A 12113-nucleotide genomic window follows, 5' to 3' on the forward strand; every position below is an offset into this window, starting at 1 on the left:
ACTTAAAAACTATAAAAAGGAAATAATGAAAGCCATTAGCCATTCTATGAGATACTAAAACTTACCACCCCTTTAGTGTCCCGCAGATGGGGCAGTCCTAGCAGACTGGCAGTTGGTACGACCCTTGGCACGCAAAGCATGTCGACTATTAAACTGCCGGGTGAATAGAATTCTATTAGTGTTGCGCTATACTGTATGATTGCTTCTACAGGGAAAAAGAAAGACAAAGATCGGAAGGAGAAAAAAGAGAAGGAGCACTCGAAATCCAAACAGAAAAAGAAGAAAAAGAAAAAAAAGAAATCCAAGCAGCACGGTAATTATTAGAGGAAATGTATTTGAATGCGGCAGTCATAGATCAAGCTGGCAGTTAGAAAGAAATGCATACGGGGTATGAAACCCTTTCTACATCAGTTCATTTATAACGGCTGCTTTAACATTCTCACCCACCATCTCCAATTAGAGGGTCATGACCCATGACAACCAATCAGATGATTGCTTTCACTGTTCAACTTGATGCGTTGCTTGCATTGCATTTTATTTATTTATTAAAGGTTGCTGCGCTGGTTTATTTTGAATATGTTCACACATTTATTATTATTACACCTTTTATATGCACATTCTTTTATAATAACTTGTAGCGACACCTACTGCTGATTTCATATACTGCACTTTTTTCAATGGATTTCAATCTTTTTTAGATGAACACACACGGGGTTATTTACTAAAATCCAAATTTATCTCATATTTTAGTAAAAGAAAAAAAAAACACAACCAAACTCCTATGCTGGATTTGACCTTATTTATTAATAAAATAACCTGAATTAATCGGATGGCGGAAAAACTCGATAAAATGGAGCGAAAACCTGAATCGCTCATTTTTCAGACTTGCTTCGCTAATCACTCAAATTTTTCAAGCTTTCTTCATGAACCACCATTTTTTTTTGGCTTTCTTCCCGAATCCCTTTAATTTTTCAGGCTTTCTTCCCGAATTGCTGGAATTTTTCAGGCTTTCTTCCCGAATTGCTCTAATTTTTCAGGCTTTCTTCCTGAATTGCTCCAATTTTTCAGGCTTACTTCCAGAATCGCTTGAGTTTTTCTGGCTATCTTGCCGAATCGCTTGAATTTTTCAGGCTTTCGTCCCGAATTGCTGGAATTTTTAAGGCTTTCTTCCTGAATTGCTGGAATTTTTTAGGCTTTCGTCCAGAATTGCTGGAATTTTTCAGGCTTTCTTCCCGAATTGCTGGAATTTTTCAGGCTTTCTTCCCGAATTGCTCTAATTTTTCAGGCTTCCTTCCCGAATGGCTCGAATCTTTCAGGCTTTCTTCCCGAATTGCTGGAATTTTTCAGGCTTTCTTCCCGAATTGCTCTAATTTTTCAGGCTTCCTTCCCGAATGGCTCGAATCTTTCAGGCTTTATTCCCGAATTGCTCGAATCTTTCAGGCTTTCGTCCCGAATTGCTGGAATTTTTCATGCTTCCTTCCCGAATTGCTCTAATTTTTCAGGCTTTATTCCCGACTTGCTCGAATTTTTCAGGCTTTCTTCCCGAATTGCTCGAATTTTTCAGGCTTTCTTCCAGACCTCCTATGCTGGATTTGACCTTATTTATTAATAAAATAACCTGAATTAATCGGATGGCGGAAAAACTCGATAAAATTGAGCGAAAACCTGAATCGCTCATTTTTCAGACTTGCTTCGCTAATCACTCAAATTTTTCAAGCTTTCTTCATGAACCACCATTTTTTTTGGCTTTCTTCCCGAATCCCTTTAATTTTTCAGGCTTTCTTCCCGAATTGCTGGAATTTTTCAGGCTTTCTTCGTGAATTGCTCTAATTTTTCAGGCTTTCTTCCTGAATTGCTCCAGTTTTTCTGGCTATCTTGCCGAATCGCTTGAATTTTTCAGGCTTTCGTCCGGAATTGCTGGAATTTTTCAGGCTTTCTTCCCGAATTGCTGGAATTTTTCAGGCTTTCGTCCAGAATTGCTGGAATTTTTCAGGCTTTCGTCCAGAATTGCTGGAATTTTTCAGGCTTTCTTCCCGAATTGCTGGAATTTTTCAGGCTTTCTTCGTGAATTGCTCTAATTTTTCAGGCTTTCTTCCTGAATTGCTCCAATTTTTCAGGCTTACTTCCAGAATCGCTTGAGTTTTTCTGGCTATCTTGCCGAATCGCTTGAATTTTTCAGGCTTTCGTCCCGAATTGCTGGAATTTTTAAGGCTTTCTTCCCGAATTGCTGGAATTTTTCAGGCTTTCGTCCAGAATTGCTGGAATTTTTCAGGCTTTCTTCCCGAATTGCTGGAATTTTTAAGGCTGTCTTCCCGAATTGCTGGAATTTTTCAGGCTTTCTTCCCGAATTGCTCTAATTTTTCAGGCTTCCTTCCCGAATTGCTCGAATCTTTCATGCTTTATTCCCGAATTGCTCGAATTTTTTAGGCTTTCGTCCCGAATTGCTCGAATTTTTCAGGCTTTATTCCCGACTTGCTCTAATTTTTCAGGCTTTCTTCCCGAATTGCTCTAATTTTTCAGGCTTCCTTCCCGAATTGCTCGAATCTTTCAGGCTTTATTCCCGAATTGCTCGAATTTTTTAGGCTTCCTTCCCGAATTGCTCTAATTTTTCAGGCTTTATTCCCGACTTGCTCGAATTTTTCAGGCTTTCTTCCCGAATTGCTCGAATTTTTCAGGCTTTCTTCCAGAATCGCTCGAATTTTTCAGGCTTTCTTCCCGAATTGCTCGAATTTTTCAGGCTTACTTCTAGAATCGCTAACATTTTTTCGACTTATACAGGACCTTGACAGGTCTCAGATGGCGGCTTTTCAGATTCGGGCTTTTTGAAGGTTTGGGGTATATTAAATCTCGAAATTTTTCGAGATTTCGGACTTTAATAAATAACCGCACAAAGTATTTTGATTGGTTTGACACATAATAGCACGGTGTAGTCACAGGGCACCTTGTTGTATTGGATTGTTGAGGCATTTAAAGTTTATACAAACACTATTGTTCTCTCCTTGAGAAGGTCCTAGCAAGGCCTGAAATATATATATGTACAGTATGTAATGTGCATTTCTTTGTCACGTAAAAGAATATTCAGACCTTGAGGAGGCTTCTATGGAATACTTGGACAGATCTTCCCCCCCAGTGACCCTCTCATCCCCCGGCACGTTATCTGTCTGCAACACATTAACTGTGAAGAATAATTCATTTCCGTTCCCACGAGCAATCTTGTCTGTGGATCTCACTGGAGAAAGTAAGTGCCATTCTCTGTCTTGCTTTCTGAAGATATTTCAATCATTTGTTGAACCAGTGTAGCAGGTCAGTTCTCTCACCTGACTTCTGCATCGTTGTTTCAAGAGTCAGAACCAGCAATGCAGATAATATAAACTGCCAGACAGGCACTGCCTGGCTGTTTATATTGTTATCTTATTAAAAGGTTCTGTAGAAGACATCATTATGCCTATAATGATAAATCCAAGGGAATGTATGTAAAGCTTAGTCCTTTGGTCTATTCTATTTTACCCCCCTAAACTAGATCTCTCTGATATGGAGTTTCTGGATAATTCTTCTACGGAAAGCCTGATTCTCAGCGGGGATGAGTACAACCAAGAGTTTGATTCGGCCATTTTTGAAGAGTCGCAGGATGAAGAAGAGGCTGTGAATGAGATTGTGCGGTGCGTCTGTGAGATGGACGAGGAGAATGGTTTCATGATTCAGGTAAAGAAGATGCCACTCTGAACAATGGGTCTCCCTCTAATAACAACGCACAAAAGAGTTTCATGAAACCTGAAAAACAACGTTATAAATAAATTAATATATACAGGTATGGGACCTGTTATCCAGAATGCTCCAGACCTGGGGTTTTCCGGATAAGTCGGATCTTCATACCTTAAGTCTACTAGAAAATCATATAAACATTAAATAAACCCAATAGGCTGGTTTCGTCTCCAATAAGGATTAATTATATCTTAGTTGGGATCAAGTACAAGCGACTGTTTTATTATTACACAGAAAAAGGAAATCATTAGAAAAAATTTCAATTATTTATTGAAGTGAATTTAGAGCTTTCTGGATAATGGATCACATGTCTGTATATTCATTCCGTCCCCCAGATTAACATACTGTTACCTCTCCCCCGATGGTTGTTTTTATGTTGACTCCATCTTTTATTTGCTGTAGTGTGAAGAATGTCTGTGCTGGCAGCATAGTGCCTGTATGGGGCTGTTGGAGGAGAGTATTCCTGAGCAATACGTGTGCTACATCTGCACTGACCCCCCAGGTAAGAGCTCATTGGTCACCACCTCTCTTTTTAATAGGGATACAACGAATCCAGAATTCAGTTTGGGATTTGGCCAGGATTTGGCCTTTTTCAGCAGGATTCGGATTCGGCCTAATCCTTCTGCCCGGCTGAACTGAATCCTAATTTGCATATGCAAATTAGGGGCGGGAGGGAAATCACGTGACTTTTTGTCACAAAACAAGGAAGTAAAAAATGTTTTCCCCTTCCCACCCCTAATCTGCATATGCAAATTCTATTCGGTATTGGGCTGAATCTTTTGCAAAGGATGCGGGGCTTCGGCCAAATCCAATATAGTGGATTTGGTGCATCCCTCCTTTTTAACCCTTTCACACATGCTCTGAGCCCACAGAGCTGAACCAAGCCCAGCATGACCAGAAAAGTGCCAGCTCTTTTTTCGATCAAACACAAACTGGGGTCTTCAGGATTTTGGAGCTGCTATTTTTTTTTTTTTTACTTTGAATTGTGAATCATTCCAGTTCAAAATCCTTTTTGCATTGGGGATTAAAGATACTGGGGCTCATTTATCAACACTGGCAATTTTGCCCATGGGCAGTTACCCATGGCAACCAATCAAATTGCTGCATTCAATGTTTTACTTGCAGCTGGCTTTAGAAAGCTAAACACTGATAGGTTGCTATTAGGGATGGGCGAATTTGACCCGTTTCGCTTCCCCAAAAATTCTTTGCCAACGCCCATTAAAGTCTATGGGCGGCAAAAATGTTTTTGTCGCACGCCACCATACAAGACAATGGGTGTCATTTCCGCGGCAAAACAAGGCGAAAAAATTCGACCATCCCTAGTTGCTATAGGTTACTGCCCGTAGGCAAATTTGCCCAGTGTTGATAAATGAGCCCCTCCGAGAGGTGTTAAAGCTCAATGCTTCTGTTAAACTCTCCCTGTAGATAAAATACAATAGAAACACTCGGCTGAACACATTTCTTGTCGATTGGCAGATGTTTCTGCTTCGATAAATGTACATGTCAGGAAAGTGTTTTGCAAATGTGCGATAATGTCAACTCAATTGTAATTGGTCTGTTTCTTTATGTTTGTACTCTCCACTGATTCATTATACAGTGCTACAAGTCAATCATAATAATAAACTGGGGGGATCTATTAGCTGGAAATCTGCTATCCAGAATATTCTGAGATTCAGCAACACTATTGTCCATAGCATTTTGTTTCAACTATTCTGTATTTGTGACTGTACCCTAAATGTGATGGAAACTATTACTTATATATAATGAAACTGAGTCATTTTAAGCTTTATAAAAGGGGTTGTGCACCTTTGAGTTAACTGTTAGTATGATGTAGAGAGGGATATTCTGAGACAATTTGCAATTGGTTTTTATTTTTCATTATTTGTGGTTTTTGAGTTATTTAGATTTTTATTCAACAGCTTTCCGGTTTGCAATTTCAGCAATCTGGTTGCTAGGATCCAAATTCCCCTAGCAACCATGCACTGATTTGAATAACAGACTGGAATATGAATAGGAGAGGGTCAGAATAGAAAGATGAGTAATAAAAAGTAGTAATAACAATACATTTGTAGCCTTACAGAGCATTTGTTTTTTTAGATGGGGTCAGCGACCCCCTATTAGAAAGCTGGAAAGAGTCTGAAGAACAAGGCAAATAATTAAAAAACTATAAAAAATAAATAATGAAGACCAGTTGAAAAATTGCTTAAAATTAGCTATTCCATAACATACTAAAAGTTAACTTAAAGGTGAACCACCCCTTTAACAGCTTTACATTATAACGTGAACACGCTAATAACTTGTGACTCCATATTGTACACTGGGGAACACGGAGTGTTTTTTTTTTTTTTTAATCTTTCTACTGAAACGGACAAATCCATGGGTACCCAAAAGGCTTTCTATTTGCAAGTATTGTGTCGGCATCATCCTGCTTTGGTTTGTTCCTCTGTCAGCAAAGTAAGGGCAGCGCCCGTAGTATAATTTGATTTATTTTACTGAAAATGATAAAAGTATTGCACAAAAAACAAGCGCTTAAATAGGCTCTTGGACCTGTGTTCCACCTTAAGGAAAGAGCCTTTATTGGGAATTATTATAGGGCTCTAACACTTGCTCCCTGGGCAAAACTAAGTGACCCCCACTGTTTGTCACATGAAAGAAATGGCGGTTCATTGCTTTAATGTAACTTCCTGTTTCACAGGTCAGAGGTGGAGCGCGAAATACCGATACGATAGAGACTGGTTCAATAAAGGCCACCTGTGCGGCTTGTCTTTTGTAAACGAAAACTATTCCTACCTGAATGCCAAAAAGATCGTCTCCACTCACCACTTACTGGCCGACATCTTCAACGTAACGGAGATCATGTACGGGCTGCAGCTCAAGTTTGGCGTACTGAAGTAAGAGCCCGGAGCGCTTCCACTTGCCATTGTATTCTGCTTGTTTTTTTGTCGCCGTGTAAAGGGAAAATATTCCAAAAGTATGTCAAAGTAAGATTTTAAAGGGGGATACTGTCGCGGGAAAACATGTTTTTTTTTTTTTTTTTTCAAAACGCACCAGTTAATAGTGCTGCTCCAGCGGAATTCTGCACTGAAATCCCTTTTTTGTAAGGGGAAAATAGATTTTTTTTTTTTATATTTAATTTTGAAATCTGACATGGGGCTAGACATTTTGTCAGTTTCCCAGGTGCCCCCAACCATGTGAATTGTGCTATGATGAACTTCAGTCACTCTTTACTGCACCCCAGCAGCCCATCAACAGAACAATGTGCAGCTTAAGATGGCCATATACGGGCCGATAAAAGCTGCTGACAGATCGAGTCGGCAGCTTATTGGTCCTCTGACGGGCTTCCCAGCTCGATATCCGGCCGAAAGTCAGGCAGATGTCGATCAGACAGGACTAAAAATCCCATCGGATTGCGGCCGCATCTGTTCGTTAATACAGTCTCGCGATCCGACTGCCTCTTACCCTTTATTATGATCCGATCATTGGGCCCCCACGATAGGATCAGCCCGATATCGGGGAGACATCCGCTCGTTTGGCGACATCACCGAGCGGATCCCTCCATGTAGGGCCACAGCTCCCTGACACCTCTGCTGAAGGATTTCTTTGCGAGGCTTTGATTTTCTAGTGGCAGACATGAGAATAGCACTAAAGAAGGAAAACCCTGCCTTTTTCGGCTTGGGTGCTATTCTCATGTCTGAGGGTAGGGATCACTACCCATGTCGTGGTATAATACAATGGGAAGAGGAGAAACAATAACGGTCTCAAAGCAGTTCCATCCTGAAGTGCTGTCTCCTTCTCAAAGCTCAGGATGAGGCACAATGCACTGAGATCCTCCCCACCAATATTACAGCTAAATAAAAAATATACTTGTTGGTTCAAGAATAACATCTTAAATAGCAAAGTGTAATATTTGCTATTTAAATAAACCATAAAAATCACGTCAGAATCCGGGATCCTGTCATCGGAAAACATGTATTTTTCAAAACAGATCAGTTAATAGTGCTACAGCTGGGAAATTGACAGTATGTCTAGCCCCATGTCATAAAAAAATCTGTTTGCTCTTTTGAGAAATGGATTTCAGTGCAGAATTCTGCTGGAGCAGCACTATTAACTGATGTGTTTTGAAAAAAACTTTTTTTCCCCATGACGGTATCCCTTTAAGGTCCTCTCTATTTAATTTGGCTGAGTAAGAAAGTATGAGGACATAACTGAGTTTCTTTTGTACTGGTATGTGAGTAGCACAGCCCAACTGTTCTCCTTCTCTTAGCAATGTTTTATGTATAATGGATACTGACCCAGCAGCAGCAGCTTTGGGTTCTGCATGTAACCCCTGAATGTGATGCTGTGCAGATGTTCCCAAAATATATCCCTGAGCACAAAGCTTCAACGCCTTTAGCAGTAAAGATCTGTGTCTCCAAAGATGCCCCAGTAGCTCCCCATCTTCTTTTCTGCTGATTCACTGCACATGCTCTGTGCTGCTGTCACTTACTGAGCTCACAATATACAGTACACATAGAATAGAAATGGCACAATAAACAGTATATTTTAGGGATGCGCAGAGTCCAGGAGTCGGCCTTTTTCAGCAGGAGTCGTCGTGCCTGGCCAAAGCGCATCTGAATTTGCATATGCAAATTAGGGTGGAAAGGGAAATCATGTGACCACCACAAAACAAGGAAGTAAACTATTTTCCCCCCAACTTTTTCCTTTCCCTCCCCTAATTTGCATATGCGAATTATGATTTGGTTTGGCCAAATCTCTCACGAAGGATTCGACTGATTAGGAATGAATTCAAATTCACATTACATGGCAGCTCAGAAACCGGTGCTTCCTGCAGCAGAATTGAATAAGCAGCCCTGTAGTATCCGCTTCTATCACAGTTGAACCTCATTTTTTGTTTGTTGATTTCTGATACCCCCAAGCTTAGCATCTCAGCAGCTGCATGTGCAGTGCCAACAACATACACAAGACGACCCAACGAGATCCAAGATGGGGAGCTGCTGGGGACAAGTTTAAAGCTTAGAATCATTACTGTTATAACAATGGTACTCGAGTATTTCTCTTGGTATTGCTATGGGCACCCTCTGTTCCTCATGAGATGCAAATCTGCTTTCTCTGGATTGCTACTAAATAGTTTCTCTGTTTATAAGGAACAAGGAGCACCCGGACCTCCGATTGTGGGCGTGTCCCGGGAAGCAGAAGGAACAGGGAGACCTAAACGAGAAAAGAACGTTTTGCACGAACCAATCGGACAGAACGGCATGTGGGCAAAACCATATAGGCTTCCCCAGTAAGCTTTGTAAATCTGACGACACGTATATAACGAGCGAGCACAGCTATCAGAAGCTTCCGATCGGCGACCACGACTGCAATTCAACCAGTGAGGCCGCCGGATGCAACGATGAGGCCGGAGCCACGGAAAAAAGGGAAACTCTGGGCGACACGAAAACATGTTTACAAGGTTCTTTAAAGACAGAGAGGAAGAGTGAACAGGTGATGGGCATCGTAAATTCACAACTGCACATACTGGTATTTTTACCCCGTGTCTGAAAGCCGATCATTAGGAAATTCCTTAATTATATCCCCCTTCCAAGATGGCTGCCAAACAGTTGCTAGGCAACATTGTAAAAAACAGTACATGTGTTAGAAGTGTAATTAAGCTATCATTTTATAAAAAGTTTTAGTTTAGATTAGTTTGAGGTGTAAGGATAGCCAAGAGAGAGTGTGTGTGTGTGTGTGTGTGTATATATATATATATATATATATATAATACACAAAAGCCATGAATATCTTGTCAATTATATCCTTATAAACGGTGAGTTCTGATGTCATCAGTTATAAACGGTGAGCTCTGATGTCATTTCTGTCACATGACTCACTGAAACTTGTGTATTATAATAAATAAAGTACCCCCAGTTGCAAAATATGAGGATATTAGAAGTCACCTCGGAGTTCCATGACCTGTATAAAAGCACTCGGCCTTCGGCCTCGTGTTTTTATATGGTCATGAAACTCCTCGGTAACTTATAATATCCTTATATTTTACAAGAGGGGGTACTTTATTCACTATATATATATATATATATATATATATATATATATATATATATATATATATATATATATATATATATATATATATATATATATATAAAATACACAAAAGCCATGAATATCTTGTAAATTAAATCCTTATAAACGGTGAGTAGTGATGTCATTTCTGTCACATGACTCACTGAAACTTGTGTATTATAATAAAGTACCCCCAGTTGCAAAATATGAGGATATTAGAAGTTACCTCGGAGTTCCATGACCTGTATAAAAACACTCGACCTTCAGCCCCATGTTTTTATATGGTCATGAAACTCCTCTGCATCTTATAATATCCTTATATTTTACAAGAGGGGGTACTTTATTCAATATATAGTGAATAAAGTACCCCCTCTTGTAAAATATAAGGATATTATAAGTTACCGAGGAGTTTCATGACCATATAAAAGTACGAGGCCGAAGGCCGAGTGTTTTTATACAGGTCATGGAACTCCGAGGTAACTTCTAATATCCTCATATTTTACAACTGGGGGTACTTTATTTATTATAATACACACATTTTAGTGAGTCATGTGACAGAAATGACATCAGAACTCACCGTTTATAACTGATGACATCAGAACTCGTCGTTTATAAGGATATAATTTACAGGATATTCATGGCTTTTGTGTATTATATATGTATATAATACCAAAAAATACTGCTCTCAACAGGCTCAGTTAAGAGTAACTGATTTTAATAGAAAAACAAAAGAAAATCCAACGTTTTGATCACATCATAGTGATCTTCCTCAGGGAAAAAAAAAAAAAAAAAGAATGAATATATATATATATATATATATATATATATATATATATATATATATATATATATATATATATATATATATATATATACACACACACACTTATATAAATATATAGGATTGTTTTGGTTCCAATAAGGATTAATTATAACCTAGTTGGGGTCAGAGACAGAGAAAAATACATTTCAATTACAGGGTATGTGATGAAAATGGAGTTTATAGAAGATGGGCATCCCATAATTCTGAGCTTTCTGGATAACGGGTTTCCCATAACTGTAAAATATAGTCAGGGATATACAGGTATGGTATCCAGTTTCCAGAAACCCGTTATCCTAAAAGCTCGGAATTCCGGAATGCTATTGACTCCATTTTATCCAAATAATCCAAATTTTTAAAAATTATTTCCTTTTTCTGTGTAATAATAAAACAGTAGCTTGTACTTGATCCCAACTAAGATATAATTAATCCCTATTGGAGGCAAAACCAGCCTATTGGGTTTATTTAATGTTTACATGATTTTCTAGTAGACTTAAGGTATGAAGATCCAAAATACAGAAAGATTCGTTTTCCGGAATATCCCATGTCCTGAGGGTTCTGGATAACGGCTCCCATACCTGTATATGTATCCGGCTGCCAGTCCTTTTCATGTTGTGATGTTTCTTCCTTGTGCAGAATGTGGTGGAAGAGAATAAAGTGTCTCATGAGAGGAGAGGAGCGGAGGAGCAAGTGGACTCACATGTACAGTGGCAGCTGAACCTCTTGGCTCACATAGAGAATGTGCAGAATGAAGTCAGCAGCAGAATGGACCTCATAGAGAAGGAGGTGGATGGTAAGGCTCCTATACTGCAAATAAACCCTCAGTAGTGTGTGGGTGTGTTTGTGATGCACCGAATTAAAGGAATTGTTCACCTGTAAAGTAGAGAGGGATATTCTGAGACAATTTGCAATTTGTTTTCATTTTCTATTATTTGTGGTTTTAGAGTTATTTAGCTTTTTATTCAGCCGCTCTCCAGTTTGCAGTTTCCACAGTCTGGTTGCTAGGGTCCAAATTCCCCTAGCAACCATGCATTGATTTGAATAAGAGACAGGAATATGAATAGGAGAGGCCTGAATAGAAAGACACGTAATAAAAAGTAGCAATAACAATTAAAATAAATTAGCCTTACAGAGCATTTGTTTTTTACATGGGGTCAGTGACCCCCATTTAAAAGCTGTGATGAGTCAGAAGAAGAAGGCAAATAATTCAAAAACTAATAATAAAGACCAATTGAAGTTGCTTAAAATTGGCCATTATATAACCTACTAAAAGGTGAACTACCTCTTTAAAGGAAAATTCAACCTGTAGTTTAAAAAATCCTCCCCCCCCCACCCTGGGTAGACACCCTCCCTCCTCCCCCCAGCCCACCTCCCCCTGGCAAATGCCCCTAATTTTTTACTCACCCCTCCGTGCAGATTCTGGCTTCAGAGTTCACTGCAGCCATCTTCTTTCTTTGGAAGTTTC

The 12113-nt window shown here is 39.4% G+C and overlaps 1 protein-coding gene across 3 annotated transcripts in view; it reads left to right on the forward strand.

Moving 5' to 3' along the window:
* The window catches only part of phf20l1.L (PHD finger protein 20 like 1 L homeolog), a 45119-nt gene that overhangs the window by 29103 nt on the left and 3903 nt on the right, over positions 1–12113 (forward strand). For all 3 annotated transcript variants that reach the window (XM_018268268.2, XM_018268270.2, XM_018268269.2), the window contains 7 exons: positions 212–313; positions 3074–3238; positions 3521–3702; positions 4165–4264; positions 6458–6653; positions 8907–9249; positions 11285–11441. In XM_018268268.2, the coding sequence (XP_018123757.1) occupies positions 212–313; positions 3074–3238; positions 3521–3702; positions 4165–4264; positions 6458–6653; positions 8907–9249; positions 11285–11441 (1245 nt within the window). The remainder of the gene's footprint in view (positions 1–211; positions 314–3073; positions 3239–3520; positions 3703–4164; positions 4265–6457; positions 6654–8906; positions 9250–11284; positions 11442–12113) is intronic.

The sequence above is a fragment of the Xenopus laevis genome, chromosome 6L (assembly GCF_017654675.1).
Source record: "Xenopus laevis strain J_2021 chromosome 6L, Xenopus_laevis_v10.1, whole genome shotgun sequence".
NCBI classification, from domain to species: Eukaryota; Metazoa; Chordata; class Amphibia; order Anura; family Pipidae; genus Xenopus; species Xenopus laevis.